The 27924-nt window shown below is 42.6% G+C and overlaps 1 protein-coding gene across 1 annotated transcript in view; it reads left to right on the forward strand.

Annotated features, from left to right (window-relative positions):
• The window catches only part of PCDH15 (protocadherin related 15), a 1383724-nt gene that overhangs the window by 909637 nt on the left and 446163 nt on the right, over positions 1–27924 (forward strand). Inside the window, exon 9 of the mRNA XM_075072657.1 lies at positions 23295–23414. Coding sequence (XP_074928758.1) covers positions 23295–23414 — 120 coding nt within the window. The remainder of the gene's footprint in view (positions 1–23294; positions 23415–27924) is intronic.

Here is a 27924-nt window from a genome sequence, read left to right on the forward strand (position 1 = left end):
AGCCCCTCCCTGCCTGATCGCTCTACCAGCTTATTGTGAGGTAATAAAGTTGCACCACAGTTGCCATTTTCTATGTATACACCTCTACCCTGAAATAATGCAGTCTCGGGAGATAAGCTGGTAGAGCGATCAGGCAGGGAGGGGCTACCTCCCACACCATTTGTTTACACAAAACTGACATCAAGTACCCATCCATTGTACAACCCAGGGAAAGACTGGGGTGGGTGGAGGCATTAAAGTAATGGGAAGGCACTGAGACATCTTGACCATCAGCCCCAGATAATTTTCCTCATTCTGAATAACCATGAGCTGTCATGCCAGAAGTGGGTGAGGGGCAGGAAAGCCGTTTAATAAAGAACCTTGAATCTGAGGTGTTCATCCAGAACTGCCACCAAACCCAGTAAAAATGTATGTGCGGATAACAGGTGTGGTTTTGTGCTGGGTCTCTCAGCACGCAGGAGGGAAGTAAAGGTAGCTTTATACCTCTCCTGTATTCTGGGCTGCTCCAGTGGTCCCAGTGGTTCAGCATTACAGCAGTTGTGATGCCCTGCTGTTACAGCAAGAGCTGTGGAGACAGGGAAGGTGGCATCATAAGGCCAGGCAGAGCAGCCAGCCCTACTCTACTCCTGCCTTGGAGGAATTTCCCTGTAGCCCTTTCCTACTGCTGTGGTCCCGGTATGTCACTAATGTACCAGAAAACAGTTGTGGTTGAAATGAGAATCTAGCCCAGAATATATATTTTCCAGGCACTTGGGTATTTTAATCAAAAGAAACTGAATATTTATAAACCTTAATTCAAGTCTTAAAACCCACCTGCAAAAGAAAACATGCTGAGGGTGACAGTACAAGGCACAAGCGGTTTCTTAGACTTCTGACCAGAAAGTTCTTTGAGACTATCTTCTTTCTGCAGTGGAATAAAATATAGGGGTAGAAGTTCACTACTACGTCGATTGCTTACACATGTCCATTCCAGTGTAGGTATGCGTATGCCCCTTCAGTTTCTTCTTGCTGCTTGCAGTTGGCAGGGCCCTTTATACCAGCGCTGTGAGCATGCGACAACAGAGGGTGCTGGACCTGACTCAACAGATACCACTAAGGGGAAAAAAAAATCTGGCAGCTGTGCTCAGGGTGCATGCACACCTACAATGGAAGGGACATGTGCAATACATCTTGAAGAACAACAGTTACAGAAAAGTTAGTAGCAGTTTTTTTGTTTTGTTTGTTTTTGCTTCAAGAAAACAGGAGGATTAAGTATGTGTGATCAAGAGACAAATAAGATAAACATAATATGATAGGCAGCACTGGTAGTATTAAGATTACCTAAAACTTCTGTGATAAGACTCTGTTTTCAGTTACAAAATGTGATAGCTTTTTTTCTTGAAGGTTTTAGAGAGTAATTTTAAAAAGTTATTGATAGTGTCAGTTACCAGCAGAATATATTTTTCCAGTTTAAACTACAAGAGTGTACTAAACTGTTTATGAATTATCTGTCGCCTTTCTGTTTTCCTTTTTGGTTTACATATGAGGTATAATGAAAATATTTGTGTTTAATTAATATCAAGACGCTAAAAAAAAATATTGTTGTGTGTATGACCTCTAAACTTTGGCAGAAAGAAATCTATTATAATGGAGATTATCCTAGATATGCATGCATGCATGCATGCATTTTATAATTATAGTCAATATAATTACAAGAAAACTATTTGTGGTCAAAGATTAATTTATTGGACACTATCAGAAACATCATTTTAATGAATGGAATTCCTCATATTTGAAGTCTTTTTTATGTTTAAATTATCCACAAATCATTGTAAGGAATATTTAAAAAATGTAGAGAGCTCTATTTTTATTTTAATATAATTCCTAATCTTGCTAATCTGCTCTTCTGTCATGTTAAAATTATAAATTTCAAATTAACCCCATATTTTAGCAGAAAGTCCTGGAGGAACTGGACCCAATATATCTTGCATGTCTTCTCTTGTTTTGTACCGTTGTGCATAGGCTTTCATCTTCATTCACACTAGAAGACATCAAGTGTTACAGAAAGAGAAGACAAGAATTTGCATGGTCAAATATATCTGAATTTCAAAGTCTTTAAATTCAGGAACGGGTAGCAGTCTCTTCATACATCTCTTCTAACATCTGGAAACTTGAAATGTGTTTTTAAGAATCTGTGGGAGTAGAATCTGGTACTGTAGGGATGCTAGGCTACTGATGCTCCTATATCACGATTGGAAGCTTAGGCAGGGTTTCATCTGTAGGCCCTGTGAAGCTAGGGTCCGCAGGAAGTACTGCCCAGCAGTAATAAACAACTCAGGTAACTTTTAAGTGGAAGTATTGACATCGAAGGTGAATAATCCACTTACCAACTTTCCTCTACAACTAATTTACATGCAAAAATTCTGTTGATTGTAATGACTCATTCTTCTTCGAGTGATTGCTCATATCCATTCCAGTTAGGTGTGCGCGCTGCGTGTGCACGTTCGTCGGAAGATTTTTACCCTAGCAAATCCGGCGGGCCGGCAGGTCGCCCCCTAGAGTGGCGCCGCCATGGCGCCTGATATATACCCCTGCCGGCCCGTCCGCTCCTCAGTTCCTTCTTACCACCGTGTTGGTCGTTGGAACTGTGGAGCGTGGCATAGCTGTCCTCCATGTCTCTAGCTTCTCCTTGTTCGTTGTTCTAGTAGTTATATTTAGTTATAATTATAGTTAGAGTATAGAATATTAGTTTTATAGTTATTTATTTGTATATAGTTAGCGGGCTTGGGCTCTAGCCCTCCCCCGCACCCGGCGCCAGGCTCATGCCCGGTTCGCTGGGGTTCAAACCGTGCTCGGCCTGCAAAAAGCTGATGCCCACGAGCGATCCCCATGACTCCTGCCTAAAGTGCCTCGGGGAATCGTATATTTCCGAGAAGTGCCGCATTTGCAAGGCCTTAAGCCAAGGACCAAGAAGGAGAGAGACCAGCGCTTAAAGACTCTCCTCATGGAAGCAGCGCTTAACCCTCCATCCTCGGCACCGAGTGCCGACTCTGCTCCGGCACTGGACCGCGCCGGACCCTTGAAAATGCCTCGGCACCGACCTTCCCCAGCACCGGGCCCCGACAAAAGACCTTTGGCGTCCTCCACTCCGGCCAAGCAGACTCGAAGGGAGCACCCGGCACCGACTCCTACCACGGCACCGATACCAGGGATTCCGTCGACTCCGGGCCCGGGGGGTCCATCGAGTCCGGTCCCTCACAGCTCCCCAATAAGATCCGGGGTCAAGCTAATGGTCCCATCAACGCCTGAGACATTCTCCTCGGCTAGGGACCTCATAGTACTAACTGAGTCTGCGCTGCCTCCGGTGCGGGTTCTACAATCTAAGGGCAAGCCAGTGGCCATGCGAGCGCCATCTCTGGATTCGCCGAGCCAGCACCGATCCCCATCACGGTCCCGACACCGTTCCCGGTCCCGTGGGAAGTCTCGATTAAGGTGCCGCTCGCAGTCCTGGCACCGCTCACCGCGGCAGTACCGGTCGTACTCGCAGCGCAGGTCCTCCTCATGCCGGTCCCGATACTCCCGGCACCGCTCCGACTCGAGCCATCGCTACCGGCACTGAGATTCGAGAAGCCGTTCCCACCATCAGCGTTCCAGATCCAGGTCGACCTCCCGGCACCGAGCTGGTGGCAGGTCCCGGTCTCGATCGCGGCGCCGTTATGACTCCCGGCACCGATCTCCGGCACCCAGGAGGTCTCCACCGTCAGGAGCGAGGGATCCTTATCAGTCCTGTTCGGCTCCTCCCTGGCCGTCCCGCCAGCCGTCGGTCTCCTCGCAAGCAGACAGCGCGTACGCCCTGGACACCGACAGGCCTGCTGCTCTATTCCATGAACCCCAACCTCAGGAACATGGACCGCAGCAATGGGGATTCTGGATTCCCTGGGTGTACCACCAAGCCCAATGCCCTCAGCAGATTCCCCCACTTTCAACTGCCTCCGAACACAGGGCTCCGGAGGCCATATCTTCCCGTCCTCCCCCTTCCCCTACAGAGGAGAGGTTGTCTCAGCCTCAGGACCCCGAACTCCCTCCAGAGTCGAACGCAGTGCTCCAGGCAGAGCCTCCTGCAGATCCACTCCTGCCGGGTCTCTCCTCATCATCCTCCCCGGATGAAGCAGTGGCTTGAACAACATCCACCAGCCCCCCTCCGCTTGACCTCAGGGCGCATCAGGACCTCCTCAGGCACGTGGCGCAGAACATGAACTTATAGGCTGAGGAGGTCTCAGAAATTGAGGATCCGGTAGTGAGCATACTGTCTGCTGACGCACCCGTTCAAGTTGCCCTTCCTTTCATCCGGACCATTCAGGCCAATGCCACTACCATCTGGCAGTCTCTGGCGTCCATTCCCCCCGCTGTACGCGGAGTGGAGCGCAAGTACATGGTGCTCTCAAAGGGGTACGAATATCTATATGTTCACCCGCCTCGTGTTCCCTCGTCGTCCAATCCATAAACGAGAGGGAACGCCATGGTCAGCAGGCCCCAGCCCCAATGTCTAAGGAATTGAGGCGCATGGACCTGCTCGGCCGAAAGGTCTATTCTGCGGGCGCCCTCCAGCTTCAGGTGTCCAATCAACAGGTTCTCCTTAGCTGCTACACGTACAACACCTGGGCGGTGGCAGACAAATTTAAGGAGCTGCTTCCGCAAGATGCGCGTCAGGAATTCTTTGCGATCCTTGATGAGGGCAAGAAGGTCACGAGAACTTCCCTGCAGGCATCTTTGGACGCCGCAGATTCAACCGCCAAGACTCTGGCTTCTGGCGTTATCATGCGCCGCGTTTCCTGGGTACAGGTCTCTGGACTTCCTCCGGAGCTCCAGTATACCATCCAGGATCTCCCGTTTGAGGACCGGTGCCTGTTCTCGGACAAAACTGACCCTAGGCTGCAAAGCCTAAAAGATAATAGGGTCATTATGCGTTCACTGGGGATGCATACGCCCGTCACCCAGCGGAAGCCCTTCTGGCCTCAGCAACAACACCGGCCCTACCCCCAGGCCGGGCAGAGCCAAGACTTCGCCAGACGGCGAAATAGAAATGGCCGACTAGACAATCGGGCAACCAAGGAGGACAAAACGAGAGCTCCTCCAAGCCCTCCTCTGGCCCGAAACCTTCATTCTGAAGGTGCGCCCAAGGGCGCTGTACCAGTTTCTCTCATGGATCCGTCCCCTCCCTTTTCCAACCGTCTTTCGTTTTTCCTCCCTGCGTGGTCCTGGCTAACATCGGACCAATGGGTCTTATGCACGTTGGAACTTGGATACCATCTGCAATTTGTTTCATACCCGCCCCTCTCTCTCGTCCCTCTTCAGGGACCCATCTCACGAGCAACTCCTCCTCCAGAAGGTGCAAACGCTCCTCATCAAAGGAGCCATAGAGGAGGTTCCAGAGAGCGAGCGGGGCAAGGGGTTTTATTCCCGCTATTTTCTGATCCCCAAAGCCAAGGGAGGCCTCAGGGTAAAGGTGAAGTTCCGTATGGTATCCTTGGGGACCATTATCCCATCCCTGGAGACTGGTACGCCACCCTCAACATGCAAGACGCCTACTTCCATATAGGCATCTTCCCACCCCACAGGAGGTTCCTTCGGTTTATGGTCAACAGCCGTCACTATCAATTCGCGGTCCTCCCGTTCGGCCTCTCTACGGCCCCGAGGGTGTTCACCAAGTGTATGGCTGTAGTCGTCGCCCACCTTTGCCGCAGTCGCATACATGTATTTCCATACCTCGACGACTGGCTAATCCGGGGATCCTCAGAGACACAAGTCCTCAGCCACGTCAGCATGGTCAAGAGACTTTTCGTGAGCCTAGGCCTAATGCTCAATGTCGAAAAGTCAACACTAATCCCCACTCAGAGGATAGAGTTTATCAGCGCCATTCTGGACTCCACTCTGGCCAGAGCTGTTCTTCCTCTATCGACGTTCCAAACCTTGACGGCCATCATACGACGGCTCCAGGCAGCGCCCTTGACCTCAATACGCACTTGCCTGAGTCTCTTGGGCCACATGGCTGCCTGCACATTCGTCACGGCGCATGCTCGGCTCCGCCTACGGCCCCTCCAGTCCTGGCTCATTGCTCACTACCGTCCGACCAGGTGTCCTTTGGACACGATTGTCACCGTTCCCCAGGACGTCTTAGGCTCCCTGCAGTGGTGGCTGGATCAGTTGGTGGTGTGCGCGGGGCTCCCGTTCCATCTGCCCCAGCCCTTGGTGTCCCTGACAACGGATGCCTCAGACCTGGGATGGGGGGCCCATCTTGGTACCCTGCAGACCCAAGGCCGGCGGTCACCTCGCGAGCTAGCCCTCCACATCAACGTACGGGAGTTGAGGGCAGTCCGTCTTGCTTGTCAAACGTTCCGTCAACTTCAAGGCCGCTGTGTTTCGGTATTCACCGACAACACAAAGAGCATGTATTATATAAACAAGCAGGGCGACACGAGGTCTTCTCCCCTGTGTCAGGAGACCTTGAGGTTCTGGGACTTCTGCCTAGCCCACTCCATTCACCTCATCGCGTCCTTTTTCCCGGGGGTTCGGAACATGCTGGTGGATCATCTGAGCAGATCCTTCCTTTCCCACGAGTGGTCCCTTCGCCTGGACTTCGATCTTCCGGAGGTGGGGATGTCCCCGGATGGACCTCTTCGCGTCCCGTGGGAACAGGAAATGCCAGATGTTCTGCTCCTTTCAAGGTCTCGAACAGGGTTTGTTTGCGGACGCCTTCCTTATTCCGTGGACGACGCACCTGTTCTACGCATTCCCATCGTTTCCGCTTGTCCACAAGGTCCTTCTGAAGGTGCGCAGGGACAGGGCCCGTTTGATCATGATAGCTCCAGCGTGGCCCTGGCAACATTGGTTCTCCATGTTGCTGGACCTGTCCATGGCCGACCCTGTCCACCTGCCTCTTCACCTGGACCTGATCACTCAGGACCATGGCAGGCTCCGTCACCCAGACCTTCAGTCGCTGCACCTCACGGCATGGCTCCTGAGTGGCTGAGCCGGTCTGAAATGCGTTGCTCCACCCCGGTGCAACAGGTGCTCCTGGCAAGCAGGAAGCCTTCCACTAGAGCGATGTATTCAGCCAAATGGAAGCGTTTCATGTGCTGGTGTGCGGATCGGAACTTCCTTCCCACCGAAGTCTCCATCTCTAATATCCTTGACTACCTCTGGTCCCTCAAACAACAGGGCCTGGCAGTGTCATCTCTAAGAGTTCACTTGGCGGCCATTTCCACCTTCCACCCAGGAGGGGATGGCCGCTCGGTGTTTTCTCACCCAATGGTGACTAGGTTCCTTAAGGGTCTGGAGCATCTTTACCCTCAGATTCGCCGCCCCGCCCCCACCTGGGACCTGAACCTGGTTCTGGCCTGGCTCATGTCCCCTCCGTTTGAACCGTTGGCAACTTGCTCCCTTCTCTACCTCTCCTGGAAGACCGCTTTCCTGGTGGCCATCACCTCCGCAAGGCGGGTGTCGGAGCTCCGGGCCCTCACGGTAGATCCCCCGTATACTGTGTTCCACAGGGACAAGGTGCAGCTGAGACCGCACCCAGCCTTTCTCCCCAAAGTGGTCTCGGCCTTTCACGTCAACCAGGAGATCTTTCTCCCTGTCTTTTCCCGAAACCCCATTCGTCCTGCAGGGAGCAACAGCTTCACTCATTGGATGTCCGTAGGGCGCTCGCTTTTTATATAGAGCAAACCAAGCCGTTCCACAAATCCCCCCAGCTCTTCATTGCGGTAGCTGAATGTGTCAAAGGGTTGCCCGTCTCCTCTCAGAGAATCTCCTTGTGACGTCCTGTATCCAAGCCTGTTATGACTTGGCTCATGCCCCTCCGGGCCACGTGACTGCGCACTCTACCAGGGCTCAAGCCTCATCGGCGGCTTTCCTTGCCCATGTGCCCATCCAGGAAATCTGTAAGGCAGCGACCTGGTCCTCCGTCTATACCTTCGCTTCCCATTATGCCCTGGTCCAGCAGTCCAGCGATGACGCAGCCTTCGGCTCCACCGTGCTACATGCTGCAACATCTCACTCCGACCCTACCGCCTAGGTAAGGCTTGGGAATCACCTAACTGGAATGGATATGAGCAATCATTCGAAGACGAAAAGATGGACTGTTTGTAACTGTTGTTCTTCGAGATGTGTTGCTCATATCTATTCCATTCCCGCCCTCCTTCCCCACTGTCGGAGTAGCTGGCAAGAAGGAACTGAGGAGCGGACAGGCCGGCAGGGGTATGTATCAGGCGCCATGGCGACGCCACTCTAGGGGGCGACCTGCCGGCCCGTCGGAGTTGCTAGGGTAAAAATCTTCCGACGAACGTGCACGCATGGCGCGCACACCTAACTGGAATGGATATGAGCAATACATCTCGAAGAACAACAGTTGCAAAGGTGAGTAACTGTCTTTTTATGTGAGGGAGCTTAGACATGTGTCAGTTCTCATATGTAGAATCCTTCGGCCCACTGTCACTGCTCTTTAAAGATTTTGGGGCTGCATGATAGCTTCGACATCAGTTCTTGAAAGGCTCCTCATGGCACTACTGCATTTTCTCCACTGTGCACTGAGGTAGCACTGCCAAGGTAACTGAACCACAAGTACAGGGGGACCTCTTAAACAACGGAGACATTGGTTCTTGGGGAATTATGTTCTTCCTGCCCACTACCACTATATCACCAGTCTTATTAACACTGACTTCTAAATCAATAAGCCAATGGCAAATTAAGGAACTGAATTACCAGAATATTTTAGTTGTTTTCCCCTCCTCTTTGGTGTACTAGTGACTCTCCCCTTCAAAGTAAAAAAAAAAATTAGGCTGATACTCATTTGGAAATATCTCATGGTAACTTTCTCTTCAGTTTCTACTTCTGTACATGCAGAAACATTTTAATAGTAATAAAAAGGAAATCCCCGGACAAAAACTACATTCAATTACTAATATATATTATCAACTTTAGCTCCATGTGAAAGGCTAAAACCATTATGGAAGTTGTAATTATCCTAAAACCAAGTTCTACAAACTTAGGAAGTTTAGATTTAAGACTAAACTTAAAAGTATTACAAATGTGTTAGATTAAGAAATGCATAGCTAACTCATACAGCATCCTAAACACTACCCTGTACTTTTGCCAAAAGGGGAAAAATATGAAAAAGTAATGTATCTTTAAAATCAGTTTAGCCTTGGACCGCAGACCCTAAGTTTCCTTAAAATCATATAGTTATTGCATGACATCACTACAGGGCACAGTTAGTTCTAGTCACTTCTGTCTTAACTCAAGTTCAGCTTCAACTTTGTGTTTTTCATCCATGACCTGATAGTGTCAAAATATTTGGCCATATTGGTAGTAGTGGTGTGGTCTTATGTAATGTTATGTAGAGCTATGTCATCTGAATCTTGCTTTTTTTTTGAGGCTGTGTTGTCTGACCAGCTCACCTAGAAGGCTGCATGTAAATGTGGAGAATTGACCATTGTGGGACTCCACAAATAAGGAGTCATATCATTACTCACTAGGTATGTCAGTTGAAGACATTTTAGTGCATTACCTTGGACCTTTGCCCCCTCTCTCAGGCGGGATGTCCGGATCTGATAATAAACAGGGTCAAATGCTGCAGAGAGGTCTAGGAGTATGAAAATGGATGTCTGTCCTCTGTCCGTTGATGGGAGAACATCAGTGTCACCCACACAGTTGTTTGGGTGCCTTAATTGTGCATTTCTTACCTTAACATGTTTGTATTTCTTTTAAGTGTAACCGTAACTCTGGATATCTGGATTTATATTGCACGGTTTTGAGAGAATTTCAACTTCAGTGTAATGTGTTTCATCCTTACGTTGCTGTTACAAATTCTCAACCATATCTTCATTTTAATATAGTTTTGGTTTAGAATATGAGTGAATTCATCATTGACTAATACAATTTAAAAGCTAGGTTAGCAGCTTTATAATAAGGATAGAGAAGTGCCTTGTAATTAATGAAGATTTTTCTCTTCTTGGAAACCAAAATATTTTGGCTAGTGTTCAAGACTATGTATGTCATTTGAATTCTTCACTTGCAGAGAATGCAGCATTTATGCAGTACTGTTTCTTGAACTCTGATTGTCTAAAAATATTGGCACTGATGCTGCTGGTAATTACAATTTAAGCTGAATTTACTTCACTTTCAATGTAATTACTCAAGTCTTTTTCCGTATGGTATTGAAGTAATTAATCTCTTTTGGTATACATCATCAAAAGTGCATTAGCTCGCAATGATTACTTGTAAATCTTATTTTGTTCTGATATGTGACCCACTGTGCCAAATTATTCTCTTTTTTCTAACTTTGTTAATAAGCAATAACAAGAGAATGTATTCTCAGTGTGTTATGAAGGTGTTGAATATATCTATCAGAATGTATCTGCCTAATGCACATAAATAATTTCAGCAATTTTTTTTGTTTAAAGTTTCCTGTGTAACTTTCACCTATGGAAATAGAAAGCTTACTGTGAGTTTTCCTCTTTGCTTAGTCACATTCTTAATTCCAAGATTTTTTTTTCTTACTTTATTTGTTTCCTGTCATTGCTATTGTTTGCAATACATTGCTCTCTCCATAAGGACAGATCATCTCAGTCTTGTTACTAGTGGTGATAATGACTTCCTTTACAAATGTCTATAGTTTACCCAATGTAAGGCCAGGCACCCACAATGGCCATCAGTAATCAGTTTGGAATACTGTTTTGATGTCTGTCTTTTTGGAAAATGTTAATGCCTTCCAAGCAGCTCAAATATCTAGAAACAAAACTTGCTTGAGTTTTTTTTGTTTGTTTTTTTTGGTTTTTTTTTAACTGCGAGATATTGCAGGTGGAGAATAAGTGTGTCTGATGGTTAGAGCAGAGGTCTGAGTCAGGTCCAATGGTTTCTACTCCCGGTTCTGTGTCTGATTTGTATCACTATAGGGACATCAGTTAACTTTTCTGTTCTTCTCTTTACCTTCCTGTACAGAGCTGTTGTGAGGTTTAGCTAATATTTTAAACTGTATAACAGTGTAGAGCAGTGTGCCAGGATCCCCGGGATGCAACCTGGAAATGGGGTAGTGCTGTGCCCCCTTAATTTTGCAGCCTGGGCAGTCTCTCACAATGCTTTGCTAGTGACAAGCAGCAAACCCCTCCAGGTGTTGTTATCCCTCAGCACGAGAGCAGGTGGAGCCCACACCGAGCTATATTGCATGAAGTCACCCAAAGCCTCTCATGAATCACACGGAGAAAGGCATCAGCCAGTTCCCACCAGCTCTGCAGCCTTACACCCCAGAGTTGTACCATCTTACACTGGTCAGAAGCCTGGCCAGTATAAGTTTATTAACCAGTCTGCCCCTCCCTCAATGTGGAGAGGACATGCACCTGCTTTGTAAACTGAGCTGAGATTTCCCAAGCACTTCAAGCAAAATACACTGTTTAGGTAAAATATAAAACAGATATATTAACTATGGAAAGATAGATTGTAAGTGACTGTAAGTGATATGCATAAGAAGGTCAGAAATAGTTACCAAAGAAAATAAAAGATAAATGCAAATCTAAATCTTAAACCTTATTACACTATGCAGTATGTAAGTCAGCAATTTTTTTCACCCCACTGGATGTTACAGTTCATAATACACCGGTTTCCCTCTTAAACCTGGACCAGTCACCTCAGGTGAAGTTGTTGTCTTCTAAGCATTCACTTGCCCTGTTGCTGCCAGTATAAGTGTAGGAGGAGAAAGACCAAGTCCCTCATTTTGTATTCAGTCCAAGTGCCAAGAAGACACTTGCCCAGACGTCCCGGTGAGCTTTGCTGAGTAACAGTAATCAAGTAAACCCCCATTGTGTGGACTTGTGCATTTGAACTATTAGTTGATTAATGGTCAGCCACCTGGCAGTAGAGATTCTCAAACTTACAACATATTTCAGTAACAACCATACAGCAAAATCTCATAACTTCATACACACTAATGATATACATATTTGGACAGAACAGCTTGTTTCAGCAGATCATGACCTTTCATGTTGTATCTTACATGGCATGTTTTGCATGAAACCTCACAACCATATATGACTGATGAATATGGAGGTTACAGGGTGCCATTTTGAGGTACAGTGTGTCGCAAGCAGCCTTATTTGTCTTTGCTGAAAAGATCTAGTTACCACTAACGTCAGTGAAAAAACTTCCATTAGCTTCATTGTGAGGTGAACAGGGTCTCTTCTTACATTGTTCTGGTGGAGATTTTTGTATTAATTACAAATTAATATTAATTTGTATTATTTTACAATAATTATACTTAAGAAAATCTATAGATAGTATCATATATCTGTTTGGAAGATGTGTTCATTACATTCTGATCACTGGACTCAGTGGGGAATAGGCCACCCCCAGGATCCTTATTGGGCAGGTGTGTGCGCCATCTCGCAAAAGAGCCCTTTCCTTTCTTCCCACCAGGACATATTCAGAGATCGTGAAATGGCTGAGGCTGGACAGAGTGTAATAGTGCTTCAGTTATCCTAGCCACTCTTTGGTCATGTGGAGTTAGGGGCTGGGAATATGTTTGCGAGAGCTGATGGGCTCCAGTGAACAGCACCCCATTTGTTTAAGAATTTCCAATCTCACAGCAACCATTCTTTGGGCTGAAAACTACCCCACCTCATCTGCCCTGTTAGCCTGTGAAGCAAGAAAAATGTAGCTTTTACCTCAATATAATTAGATGAGGTAAACCCCAATTGGAGAGAGTCAAGAGCAATCCTAATAAACTACATTCAAGTAAAAACTAGCTTTGCCTTGTGTCTATTAAAACTTTACATCAAGAAAGCTATCTCCAGTTAACAGTGTCATTCCAGAAACACCTCTTTTTGCAGTGAAGACTTGAACTTTCCTCTCATCTGTACCCTCACTCCTCTTCCCAGGGAAGAGGAAGGGATTCACCATTTGGCTGAATCTGAAATTAAATAGTGGAGGTTTGGCTAAGCTAGCCAACCCTCTTTCCATGCTGGTGTTTTACTAGGCTATTGTATTTTGGAATGAAATGGACAAACTAATACCTGGAAGTTTGGTGAGGGTTGACATTAAAGTTAAGAAAGTTGCAGCTTGCCTCAATAAATCCACTCATGTAGGTAATCTAGAGCTGGGTGGAAACCTTTAGACAATAGAGGTTTTTGTCAGAAAATGTCACTTTCTTATAATAGAAACTTCATGGAAACGTATCTGTTTCTATGAAAATTTCACCAAGAAGGTATTTCAGCTCCTGGATGGAATTTCTGGTCAAAAGGGGAGAGAGAGCAGCTGAGTGTCTAACCATCTGGCTATAGAGTTCAGTCAGTGTCTCTCTCTGTCACATGCACCCAGTGAATATTTTCTTCATTTATATGAAGTGGAATAGCCGCAGCAGGAGAGATTGACTTTTTAGCCCAGTATTCAGAGCACTCACCTGAGATCGGAGACTCAGGTTCAAGTCCCTGATCTGAATCAGGTGAATGCCCTAACCACTGAGCTATTGGCAATTCTGGGCTGAGTGTGTCTCCCTCACTGATTGTTTTAGAGAGATTTTAAAAAGGTCTAGTTTATTCCAGAGCAGAATGAAAACAAATGTTAAAACCTAATTTTTGGCAAAAGAGAACATTTGTTTAATGGCCAGCCCTAATATCCTCATTCTCTTGCATGTCTTGATCAAGGGAAATTAGCATAAATTTGAGTGATGTCATCATCTTGCAGCAGTCACTTTAGAAAGGCTTCATGGAAGAAATTTTTGGAGAGAGGTTTTCCCACTGGATGTGGGGCCAAAAGGAAGAAAACGTTCAAATAACAGTGCAAGCAGAAAGAAGGGAAGTTTGAAATAAATGATGGATGAGACATGGAGAAGGATAAACCAAGAGCAGAGATGTGAGCATGTTGGTTATGCAGAGGCCTATACCAAATGTCTTGAGGCAAACTTAAATACACATAAAAATGGTATGGTTGATTTTGTGCTCAAAGTAATAAAGCATCTTTTTTTCTTTAGAGACTCTGAGCATCCATCTTCCAACACATTAATTTGGCTGTCAGTCTGAAAAAAATTAACACATACAGTCACATTTTATGTGCCACACTGAGCTTCCAGGTTTGTTTTTTTTTCCACTGAAGTAATAAGTAGAAGGAGTTTGTAGTTTTTTAGAACCAGCTTTCCCTAATATTCTCTACCCTAGGGAAAGGCCAGTAGTTCACAAGCTATTTTACAGTGTACTGTCAGAAGGAAATTGGTATGAAAGCAATTTTGTATGACAAAAGAGGTCATAAGAACATCCCATACATCATCTCTGGACTGATTAACAAAACATATTGGTTGCTTATTATCATGACATAGCATTGCCATTTGCTGTACAAAATCCATTACCATTTGTTAAACAGTAAGCAGTATGGCTATGAATTTCAGGAGGAAAGATTTTTCCCCTTAGTTTCCGCAGTATATGTTTAGAATAGAATATATTTCTATATAATCACCTACTGTTATATCAAATTGCTATTTTGGCGCTCTTTACAGGAAAGTTGCTCTCTGGAATTGTTTATGTATTTCAGGGTCTAATGTGAAATATCTTAATAAAACATTATCTATTTGGTTTCTGCTTTGGGCAATACTTTGTAACATATGGACACCAGAAAACCAAATTTAAAAATCTTTGTCTTGAAGACAGAATTGTCTAATAAGGAATCAGATTGTGTCTGTAACTTCTCCTTTAATGAGAGGTGCAGTAAGTATACATATGTAATTTTGCCTGTTGTTTGTTAGGTCAAAAGTGAGATCTATTCAATAAATAAGAATACCTTAATATTTGTACTCTTCCTACAAGGTATTCCCTGAATGAGGTATCATTCATGCCCAGTTCCAGCTCCCATTGTGGCCAATGGGAATCGGATCAGGCCCTCGAAGCACACTTTAAAAGCTGAACTGTGGTTGAGGCGGCTATCTTCTTTATACTGAAGAGATAAAATGACTGTTGTGATCGCAGTCTACTCCCTTCAGCAGAAAACCTTCATAAATTTGATAAAACTCAATAAAATTGGAAGATGTGTGTGTAGAAAGCTGGTGCAGCTTTTGTCTATACTGTGCCAGTCTCTAATGGATTATATTAATTTCGCCTCCTAGTTCATCAAGTTCATTCTGGAGGTGCACATGAAACTTGTAGTTCAGATCTGAATGTAAACTGATCCAAAATCTGAAGAAATCCCAATGAGCCCTAAAGTTTGAATCTGTATTGAAATTTTCTTAAAGTTCCTGGGGTGTTCAAAGGCAGGGTTTTGGTTCAATCTCCTTTCTAATTTATTCATATTGTATAGAATAAAATGCAGAGAAAAGGAAGAGAAAAAGAATAAATATACTCTAGGGCCAGAAGTGAGGGGATGTCCAATACCACCTTTTGAATCAAAGATATCAAGCTAGCAGACTAATGGAATTCACATTGCTAAATTCATGAAGGTTAGCAAATCTGTACTGCTTTAATGCATTATATCTAGAATAAATCAGAACTGCAGGCTTTGACCTTTGCAGTTATAACATGCAACTGTAATTCATTTATTTTATAGTACCAAATCATTCCTTTTGGAATGTGGGTTCCTTTTACATTTTCCATTTACACAACTATGTCAGTTTGAATATAATTCAACAATGGGGTTTAAACTGATAGAACCCTTCATCATCTTATCTGGTGAATTTTTATTCTCTTCACCCTTCCACCGTAAGTCCAAAATGGATTTTTATTTAATACTGTAAGAACAAGAAGAGAGAGAGAATTGAATTGACTGTGATCACCAATAAAATCTCCAAAATTTTACCTTTTGCCTGCTTAATGGTACTATAGTATTCATGCACTTCTTACAGGGAATCTGATGGGGATGTTAATGACCTGTTTAAAAAGTTTAACGGTGACTGTATTGCCAATTTGTAATAACTTTTTGTATGACTTTCTTGAAAGAAATATGCACAAGGGAAATGAAATGTACTTCATGTTTGAAAGTTAACATTGTCAATGGCATTTGTTTTTCAGGGGCCAGAGAATTCAGAGATGAAACAAGCCTATTTCAGTAGTAGCCTTAAGAAATACAAAATGTCACATCATCTCCCCTTAATACACTGACAACTTGCACTCACAGAACTGCAAATATAATAAAATAAATGATAAGATAGACACAGATTTTAAGACCATTTTCAATGTGTAAGGCAGTGATCACAAAGCTTTGTCAAAGTGAGAGCTTCATTAGTAACTTACTCTGTACTAAACAAATAACAGCCACCACTACTGATTAATATTGGTATGGTCTATAGAGGCTACAGGTTCCAGCATATGACCCCACTTTGCGACTTAAAAACATGGAACATTGCATGCTGGTGTGATAGCTGGGCTGCATGTCTACGGTTCAAGATAAATGGTCTGGGATCACATTGTAAATTACACAGTAATAAGTCACCAGGATCAGATGGTATTCATCCAAGAGTTCTGAAGTTATGAAATTGCAGAACTACTTTGTTATGTAACCTATTGCTTAAATCAACCTCTGCACTAGGTGTGTCATAAACAGATGGTTAAGGGTTAATGTCTCTCTTACCTGTAAAGGGTTAAGAAGCTCAGTTAACCTGGCTGACACCTGACCAGAGGACCAATGGGGGGACAAGATACTTTCAAATCTTGGTGGAGGGAAGTCTTTGTTTGTCTTTTTGTTCGTTCACTCTCGGGACTGAAAGGGACAAGACGTACACCCAGACTTCCCAATCTTTCTGAATCAGTCTTTCATGTTTCAAAATAGTAAGTAATAGCCAGGCAAGGTGGATTAGTCTTATGTTTGTTTTCTTAACTTGTAAATCTGTCTCTTTGCTGGAAGGATTTTTACCTCTGTTTGCTGTGACTTTGAATCTCAGGCTAGGGAGAGGGGAGTCCCTCTAGTCTATATGAATCTGAGTACCCTGTAAAGCATTTTCCATCCTGATTTTACAGAGATAATTTTTACCTTTTCTTTCTTTAATTAAAAGCTTTCTTTTTAAGAACCTGATTGATTTTTCCTTGTTTTAGAATCCAAGGATTGAGTCTAAACTCACCAGGGATTGTGGGGAGAAAAGGAAGGGAATGGTTAATTCCTCTTTGTTTTAAGATCCAAGGAGTTTGGATCTGTGTAGCCTCTCAAGGCAACCCAGGGAGGGGAGAGTCTGGGGGGGAAAAGAGGGGGATGGTTAATTTCTCCTTGTTTTAAGACCCAAGGAGTTTGGGTCTTGGGTTCCCCAGGGAAGGTTTTGGGGGAACAGAAGGTGTGCCAGACACAGACTTCTGGCTGGTGGCAGCATACCAGATTTAAGCTACTAATTAAGCTTAAAAGTGATCATGCAGGTCCCCACTTCTTGAACCCTAAAGTTCAAAGTGGGGAATAAACCTTACAAGGTGACTGAAGGATAACTAATGTAACACCATTTTTAAATGGCTCTAGAGGTGATCCTGGTAATTGTAGGACATAAGCTTATCTTCAGTACAAAGCAAATTGACTACAATAAAGAACAGAATTCTCAGACATATAGAATAATACAATATGTTGGGGAAGAGTCAACACATCTGTTGTAAAGGGAAGTCATGCCTCACCAATCTATTAGAATTCTTTGAGGGATTCAACAAGCATGTGGACAAGCGTGATCCAGTGGATACAGTGTACCTGGAGTTTGAGAGTTTTTGACAAGGCCTTCATCAAAGGCTCTTAAGCAAAGTAAGCAGTCGTGGGATAAGAGAGAAAGTCCTCTTGTGGATCAGTAACTGGTTAAAAGTCAGGAAACAAAGAGTAGGAGTAAATAGTCAGTTTTCAAAAGGGAGCAAGATAAATAGTGGGATCCCCCAAGGATCTGTACTGGGACCAGGACTGTTCAATATATTCATACATAATCTAGAAAAGGGGGATAAACAGTGAAGTGACAAAGTTTGCAGACAATACAAAATTACTTATGATAGTTAAATCAAAAGCTAATTGCCAAGAGTTACAAAGTGATCTCACAAAACTGTATGACTGTGCAAAAAATGGCAGATGAAATTCAGTGTTTATAATTGTAAAGTAATGACTTTGGAAAATATAATCCCAACTAAACATGCAAAATACAAAATGATTGGGTCTAAATTAGGTGTTATCACTTGAGAGAGAGCTTGGAAACTTCATATACAGTTCTCTGAAAACATCCACTCCATGTGCAGTAGCAGTCACAAAGCTAACATATTAGGAATCCTTAGGAAAAGGATAGAAAATAAGACAGAAGATATTGCAATGCCAATGTATTAAATCAATGGTGTTCCCACACCTTGCATACTGTGTGCAGTTACAGTCTCCCCATCTCAAAAAAAGATGCATTAGAACTGTAAAAAAATAGAGAGAGGGAGAAAAATGTTTAGGAATGTGGAATGGCTTCTAAATGAGAAGAAGTTAAAGATGGGATGTTGTGAAGGCCAAAAGTATAACTGAGTTCAAAAAATAGTTGGAGCTATCCTCCATGAACTTATCTATCAATGGCTATTAACTAGGATGGCCAGGGACACAACCCTATGATCTGAGTGTCCCTAAATCTCTGGGGAAGTCTACACTAGCGCGCTAGGCTCAGCTGCAGCACGTCTGATGAAGACACGCTATGCTTATGAGAGAGTGCTCTCTAGTCATCATAATTACTCCTACCCAACTGCAAACAAAACCTACAACTGTGAAGAAAAAAATCACCCTTTTTGATGCTGTCATAAATAGATAGGTAAGGTAAGGGTTAAGTTTCTTTTACCTGGAAAGGGTAACCAAACACCTGACCAGAGGACCAATCAGAGAACTGGATTGTTTAAAGTCCAGGGCGGGAAATTTGTATACCGGGGTCTTTTGGTTTTTCTCGGCTGTTGAGTAAACAAGGTTTCTCCTAAACTGCATTTATCTCACAAGCTTCTCCTACACATCGGTGAGTACAAAGGAACCCCAAAGCAATTCGGCTAGAGAGCATTGTGTTGTATTTACAGTTATGTGGATGTTGGACTGGGTTTAATCGGGCTATCTTTTTATCAGACCTGTTTCTTCATAATTTTCTTATAAAGCAAGAGCCTGTATTGAGTTTCTAATGCAAATTATTGTTTTTATAATTTTTTTCTTTTTTTTCTTAAAGTTTTCTTTTAACCTTGGTAAGTTCTTTTCTACGTGAGGCAGAGGGGGGAGGAAAAGCCCAAACTCGGCTGTCTCACCTCCCTATTGTCAGCGGCGGGAAAGCTATAGGACAAAGGAGGGGGAATTCTTTGTGTGAGCTGACATGTAAATGCCTAGCCTCGGGGAAGCTAGAAATTGCTTCTCCGGTCGTAATCAAGGAGTGAAGCATAGCATTGCAACGTCTAACCCAGGAAAAAGGGGGAGAAGATGGGAGAGAAGAGAGGGAAGACCCAGGTCTCTGGGTCTTGGGGGCCCCCAGTGGAAAGTTGGGGTGACCGGGGGCATACTAGGACGCCCCAAGAGTCCTAGTCTGGTGCAGCAGAGAATAAATCCGCAAGCGGTAGTGAGCTTGGGGGAGTTTCAGGTAAGCCCCCAGATTTTGGACGCAAAAGTCCAGTTTGGGACACGGACCAGTTGTGGACGCTGAGTCCAGGTCTGGATTTTTTCTGGAGGCTAATTACCCCATGATGCTCACTTTATTAACAGACATGATTTCGAAAATAAACTATAAATGAACCATACCTTTTCCTTAAGGCGTATCTGCTCATAGTTCCATACCCAATCTCCCTTTGTATTCAAGTAGCGTTAAATGATCTGTACAAGGTAGCAGTGCTGAAGAAGGATCTTGGGTTACGGTAAGATGGAAAGATTGAAACATGAGCCTACAAGTGTGCCGTTTGTAGCCAAAAAGGCTAATAGCATACTGGGCTGTATTAGTAGGAAGTGTTGCCAGCAATCGAGGGATGTGATATTCCCCCTCTATTGGCACTGGTGAGGCCGCATCTGGAATATTGTGTCCAGTTTTTGGCGCCGCACTACAAAAAGGACGTGGAACAATTGGAAGAGAGGTCCAGCGGAGGGCAATCAAAATGATTGAGGAACTGGAGCACATGACTTATGAGAGAGACTGAAGGAACTGGGCTTATTTAGCCTGCAGAAAGAGAAGAACTAAGGGGGATTTGAATAGCAACCTCACTACTTGAAGGGGTGCTCCAAGGAGGAGGAGCTAGGACTGTTCTCTAGTGGTGACGGAGACAGAAACAAGGAGCAATGGTTGAAGTTGCAAGTTGGGCGAAGAGTCGAGGCCTGGATATTAGAAAAACTTCTGACTAGGAGAGTGTGAAGTATTGAATGGGTTACCTAGGAGGTGGTAGTGAATCCCATCTTTAGAGCTATTTAAAGTCCAGCTAGACTGCACCCTGGCTGGGATTATTTAGGGAAAATGGTCCTGCCTTTAGCAGGGGGTTGGACTAGATGACCTCATGAGGTCCCTTCCAACCTTTTGATTCTATGATTCTATGATTCTTCACTGAGTGCCAGATTTTTAAAGGTATTTAAGCACCTAAAGATGCAGATAGCCTCCTAGATGCCTAGCTCCCACTTTTGTAGCACTTTTTAAAATCAGTTGGGTGCCTATTTGCATCTTTAACACCTAAATACATTTAAAAATCTGGCCTTGAATCAGCTTTTTTTTACTTCAACCATTAGTTCTAGAAACTTACTTTTAAAAAAAGAAACAAACTGAGATTCTTGTGTAAACTTCTGACTCCAGAAGGTGGAATACTAAGCCCTCCGTTGATCTGAATCAGAATCTTGCTGCCCTTTTACAATGTGGTCTGCCCTTATTTACAAGTTCTGCTTTAGTTACCTTTGCTTGCTGACTCTTTTCTTTCCAATTTTATGTTCTTATTCTCACACACTTGAAGAGGGTGGCTTTGGACAGCTAAAATTGGTTTTCCAACTAGTAATTTTTTCCCTCTGCTGTGAGTGCCTGGTTCTTGAAGTCAAGTCCAAGTCTGAGAGAGTTGCTCTCTTACAAAGTGCCATGAAATTACTTACCTCATCATAGCTGCCCCAGCTCGCTGCTCTGCTGACAAATCCTGCATTTTACCGAGTGCTTAACCCTTTCCTTGCTAGCCCTTTATGGTCATATACATCTCATCTTCTCAGTCATTTCCTCCTATTTTTTTCCAGGGAGCTCCGCAGCTTTTTACCATTCTGACTGTGCGTAAGCAAGAGACCATTCTCCATCATGTACTGACCCTCAGACCCACCACTATGATGAACATCCCCTTGAAACAATACATCTTAACTTATTATGAAAATCAAATATCTTTTCAATGACTGTCAAATATTTTATTTTAATAAAAAGTTTCACATTTCACCATAAAATATCTGAAGTGTCTTTTGATTATTTTGCTTTGTTTCTTTATAGCCTGTTTAAAAAAATAGGAAAGAATCCTGAAAAATACTGTTCTTAATAGTAAAACAATAATATATCCAACTTGGTTTATGGCATTTAGCTCTGATTTTGTGCAACTTCATTCAAGTTTCTGAGACAATTGTTTTCCTAATTTTTTTTTTTTAAGTTTGCTCTTACAACAGAGATTTAAGGTAGTGAGTCTTGGATGCAAATCACAAGGTAATGAACTCCATGGAGACTGATGTAAGGAAACAATAGGACCTGAGGGGGAGCCAGCTCTCTTATTCACAACTTGTATAGAATGGATAGTATTTTTACAGCATAGGACACTGGCAGGCAAATCAAGTTAATAGCAAAACATATATAGTTATGGTTTAAATATATATAATGCAGTTTGGCATTAAGAAAAATATACTGTACACACTGTTATCCTAAACAAGACTCTGCAAGGAAATGGGTTTTATTCTAAAGAGTAATTATTGTTAGCTCTGAAAATATTGATTACAGAAATTTAAACTTCCTAAATAACAAGTTTGAAAACTCAAACCAGGATCACACAACCTCTGAACCAAGGATACATGAGAAAACAATGCAAATTGCCAGATACTAATATTTGCTGTTTGTTGTTAACTATGTAATGTGGCAGTGTGGCTATTATAGTCTGCATTTATTCCAGAAATGTTTGTTTTTTAATAAACTCTGTGGGACAAATCCTTTCCTCTTTTTGCTTGCACATGAAATCTGAAAAGCAATAAAACTGGTGTTGTGTTGGACCCTATGTTCCGTGGAGAATTACTTTGTGGCAGCTCAGCTTTGTCTTAGCAGCATGGCTGGAGAGCTTGGCTTAAAAACTGTGTCTAAAACTCCCTGTGTAATGTGAATGTGATTGTGGGGTCAATAGTTACTACTGCAGCTAATGGTAAACTGGAGTGCCTGCTCTGATGTTCTCTTTCCTGAATGGGGGATTCTCTTCCCCTGACTTCAGGTGGTATCCTCCGGACATATCCTGTTTTCTAGAGTTTTGCAAGAGAGCAGAAACTGGTCCAATAATTCAGTTAGTGGTGGCTAATTTCTAATCTGAAATAATGTTCTGTTTATATTTACAGTTCAGATTAGGGTTTTGGTTCATTTGTTTTGGTTTTGTTTCCAGACTCTCTCTGAACATTAAGGATGACATTCTGACTCCACTGAAGTCAATGAGAGTTCTGCAATTGACTTCATCAGGGCCAGGAATTCACCCTAACTTCTCAACTTTGCTAGGATAGTTTGGAAAACAGTATTTTCAAAACAAAACTTATGGGGTGTAAAATTATCCCTAGCAAAATATATTGAAACATTGTCATTGCTTTTGTATCACAGTAGCGAGAATTCTGTTGGCTTTCAGAATATCTGTTTAGAATGAGTATTAAAATCTTTTTTTTTCTTGTATATATTAAGATTACTAAACCTATAAATATTGTTTTACATGCATATATATAATTTATCTTGCACTGTACTTTCAATGTTTTCATGAAATGCATTGTACAATACATACATATTTAATTTTTTATATTGACTTTTTAGTTTACACTTCCCCAGTCTAAAGAGGGAGTCAGTTGTTTGTTTTCTCTTTTCCTCTTCCTTCTCCTTTCTTCTTTTCTCTTCCTTTCCAAAGCTTGTTGGCCCTTAACTCAAAAGTATATTGACAAAGAGATGACTATCTTGATACATGGAAGTTATATGAGTCAACCCCATTTATGGTTTTAATCCTCTTTTGGGGGAAATAACATGATCTAAACCAGAGAGTGACAGTATTGGGTCTATAACTTGTCCCCATATTTTCTTTGAATTTTTAGCACAAGAATTTGGAAGAGGAAATGACAGCCTTTATTTTTTTTTCCCAAGTGTTTTTGAAGTAGGTATATTCTTTTTGTTTTTGTTGTAGTTAACACCAGTTGGAACGACCATCTTTACAGGATTCTCTGGGAACAATGGTGCCTTGGACATAGATGATGGTCCCAATGGCCAGATAGAATATGTCATCCAGTACAATCCTAATGACCCAGTAAGTGAAGTTCTTCTTTTCAAGACATACACACTGTACAAAACTAGCATATATGTTTGTTTTGTTTTTTTTAAACCAGCTTAGTTTATCTTTCCTGCTATCTGTCTCTTATGGTAAACACCATTAATAATTCTTCTTATTTTGTGTTGTTTATTTCATAACCCTCCCTGGCAGTTGCTTTACTCACTTATTTGTCATGTATTTTCAATCCACAATGAGTAATTTAATATCTATCTATCTATTTTAAAAACCTGAATATAATTATACTGATAGAAAAAGTATTAGGGTGTATTTTAAGAGGAAAATTGGTAAAGTTCCTTAAAGAATCATTCCCAGAATTTTAATTTATTCTGGTGGGGAATAAAAAAAAATAAACACTTAAAACTGTTTCTTAGTTGTGAATCAAAATATTAGTCCTGATAATCCAATTTTAGTCCGCTACCCCATACTGCAAGATGATGGCAGATAATCTTAATGAATACAGCATACAGTTCATCTGAGAGCATGCATTCATGATTTAATTCTCTACTTTGGTGTTTCAAATGCTCAGAAGAAAATTATTTTTGTTTCCTTTTGCAACTTCATTTAAAAAACCCTGATGCAGTTTTGCTTTGTTACACTGGTATCAACGTAGAGCAAGTCCATTAATTTACAGCAAATTGGATCTTAAAAGTAGTTGTATTTGTGCTGTTATCAAGAACAACTAAGCTCTTGTCCCTTTTCTCTATTTACTTAAAGCATAGTGTCTCTTCCATATATCCGATTTCAGAGAAACCCCATGATTCCCATGACTTTATGCTTTAAGCATAATTTTTGTTCTTTACAAAGCGTTTGTAAAAGTTAATGAAATAGACATGAGGAGTCATCTGGCATGAGAGAATCGCTAGTTGGCATAGAGCCATCATAGACACCTCTGAGCATGGAAAATTCTGGAGGGTAGAGGGTAGGACATTGTCAATTCATCGTCTTTCAGGAAATGCCAAATGACTGTATCAGCATTTGTTTGCTTTGTTGAGGAGAGCGCAGAAGGGCCAAAAAGATTTTTCACCATGAGTGGCAAAATGACTAGGACCGCTGCTGGCTCTATGCCACCTCCTTCTGGCCCCTTGTTACAAAGAGATTTTGGGGGGCAGAGGAGACATTGCCTCACTGCACTCCAGTTTCCAGTTGGCATAATAATACTTTTAGGGAGTGTTGCATCACAACCGTAGTTGGGCAGTCCTGACCCCTTTGCATCTATTGAAGCTGTGCAAAGGGGCTATATCTAGGATCAGGATCTGGTCTTTTTCTTTCAGTAAAAGCTGATCTGGAAAATTCTGATATTTGCAAATCTCTTTCTCTGATTTCTTCATATTGTTTACATTTGGGACTCTCAATTAAATGCAGTTAATACATGCGATTAATACAAACAAATTAGCTAGTTTTTTTAAAAAAATCATGATTACAGTTTTAATCACATGTTAGTAATAGAATACCAATTTAAATGTATTATAAATATTTTTGGATGTTTTTTCTACATTTTCAAATACATTGATTTCAATTACAACACTGAATAAAAAGTATACAGTGCTCACTTTATTTGTAATAAAAAATAATAATATATTTGCCCTATCGATCAATAAAAGAACTGGTATTTTTTAATTCACCTCAAAAAAATCCACTCAGTCCTACTTCTTGTTCCACTAATTACTAAGGCAAACATGTTTATTTACATTTACAGGAGATAATGCTGCATGCATCTTATTTATAATGTCACTACAAGTGAGAACAGGTGTTCACATGGCACTGTTGTAGCCGGCATTGCACGGTATTTATGTGCAGGATATGCTAAACGTTCATATGCCCCTTCATGCTTCGACTTATACGCTCTAAAGTTTTATATTGTTTTGTTTCTGAGTGCAGTTGTCTAAAAAATAATAATTCTACATTTTTAAGTTTCACTTTCAAGATAAAGATATTGCACTACAGTACTTGTATGGAAATATATATTTTTTTCCTTCCAGAAAATGGAGCAAAATTATTCTGCTGGAAATATTTATAAATTAAGTGATTTTATACATGGTCAGTATTTTCATCTGGTTCCCCCATTATGATAATCATTTTACCCTGAAGGAAAAAATAATAGAAGGAGAAAGTTGCCATTATAGCATATTAGTACATTATACAAATTATTGCTGAAAGGTCTATCGCATGAGGACTTTTTTTTCCCAATGCGTTGTACTTTTTGCATTCAGTCACCTTGTAAGAAGTTACTTTAAAAACAAAGTTGTTGTTATACATGTCTCCTGGGATATAATACACCACAGTAATATGGGGAAGGATGCTTTGTGTTTAAGCTTGTAAAAGAGCTTTATTCATATGACTCCATTTTACCTTGCAATGCATTTTTGTTTCTTTGATCGTATGTGTGCTCTGTTTGGAAGGATCCCACAACAATGTGGCCATAATCTCATAGGTATAACTCCACGATGCCAACTGTCCATTGTATTGCAATTAATTAATCATCTTGAAAAAAATCTGCTATTGTATATAGTTCAGTGAAGATGTCTGCTCAACATACTGCTGCTATTTGGTGACTGAAAGCTTGATGATTGTATTGTAAAAGAAACCTGGTCTGCCTGATTGGAGCAAGGATTAGAACTTGGGTCATTTACATCCCAGGCAAGTGCACTAATCACCAGGACACAGATTCTGCTTCTGGCCCAGTGAATACTCATTGAATGAATACATAATTATTTATACAAACTGGAACAGCTCCAACAGGAGAGAGTGAGAAAGAGACACGCTGACTTTGTAGCCTAATTTTAGGGTACTTGCCTGGATTTGGGAGACCCAGGTTCAAGTCCTTGCTTCAGATCAGGCAGAGCAAGTACTTGAATGTGGGTCTTCGATATCTCAGGCAAATGCCTAAACAATTGAGATAGCTAGAAAGACCCACACACATTTTTTCCTGACAAAATCTCCCACAAAAAGTTTCAGTTTTGACAAAGAGGCATATTTCCAGCCAAAGAACAATTAGAAAATTCCTGACTAGCTCTGTTACTCGTGTATTTGGTAAGGAGCTATTGTCTCGCACAAACTTAGGATGCATGGTAGCTCTCTAAATAAATATTATTTTAGTCTAAAAGTAGATCACCATGGAGGAATAGCTTGGAAAATGTCATAGTCACAGTTACTGGACTAACTCCACATCTGGTTTCTTCAAGTGCACCCCCTCTCTCAGGCCTCAAGCCAGTGTCTCCCTCAGGTTGGAATCACATGATTCTTCTACTCTCAAATTGGATCTTGGACTGTAGTCCTCAGGTGTTAACCATGATTACCTCAGGCGGCCTGGCTTAGGTTCAATACCTGCAGTTTTGTTCCCTCCAAGAGCTATGATCAGTGATACCCGCCAGAAAGTCATCAAGTAGAGTATTGTTTGGTTCTAAATAAAGAATTTAACCCCCCCGCCCTCCCCCCAAAAAACAAAACCGATCTTGAGACAATAGACTGTCTATATGCATGTCTATCTTTCCCTGGGACATACAGTCCCTGGAAACCAGGGAAAGCTGCAGTTACTTTCATGCACTCCCACAGGATCTGTCTTTCTCTTCCTTGTCAGACTGTTCTTTGTAGGAACAGCTCATTTGCGCCTCTCCTCTCTTGCTCTCCAGACTGTTTTCAACTGTTTAGTTTCTATTTGATCTCTGTGTTCACAGATTTTGCAAAATGGCTCTGTAAATTTAGGCAGGAACCTGGAAGTCATCTTCACTGCTGCTAACTCAGCAATTGTCTTGGTATTGCCCCCCAAGTGTTTGCTGGGAGACTACTTATCTAGAGCCTTTGTGTTGCTGCAGTGACCCAGCTAGGCTAGGCTCTGCTAATTGTGAGGAGAGGCAGAGGCAAATCAAGACACATGGGATAATTTAAAATTTTTAGAACATTATGAGGGAAAATCTAAAAATTGTACCCTGGAGGATAGATAATGTAGAATGCTACCAAATACTTATAATAATAAACTATAAGTTACCAACACATTAACTTTTCTTAGCTTATACATGTCCCTGCCAGCAGGTATATGGGATCTTGGGGAGCAATTACCACACAGGTGGGGTGCCAATTTTGTCCCTGCCAGCAGGTATATGGGATCTTGGGGAGCAATTACCACACAGGTGGGGTGCCAATTAATTTCTTTATTAAAGGAAAAAGGAAGTGGTGGGAATTTAACAATAAAATACGATGGGATGGGGTGTATAGGGTGTTTACAATAGACAATGATGGGGGACTCCATGTGCCATTAAAAATCCTGCTGACGCGGCAAGCCATGGGGTCCGCAGTCCCAGGCTGGAGCGCTGGCCGAGCGCAGCAAGGCGCTGGCCCCTCCCCCGCCTTCCCCCAGAGCCCTGCTGCCGCGCATGCAGCGCTCTGGGGGCTGGGGCTGTGTGCTCCCACGGGGCAGCGTTTGGCTCCATGGAGAGGTAAAGAGGCTCCCCGCTCATCTGGAGCCCTCCTGTTGTGCACACATCGCTCT

This window comes from Chelonoidis abingdonii, chromosome 15 (assembly GCF_003597395.2).
Source record: "Chelonoidis abingdonii isolate Lonesome George chromosome 15, CheloAbing_2.0, whole genome shotgun sequence".
NCBI lineage: Eukaryota > Metazoa > Chordata > Testudines > Testudinidae > Chelonoidis > Chelonoidis abingdonii.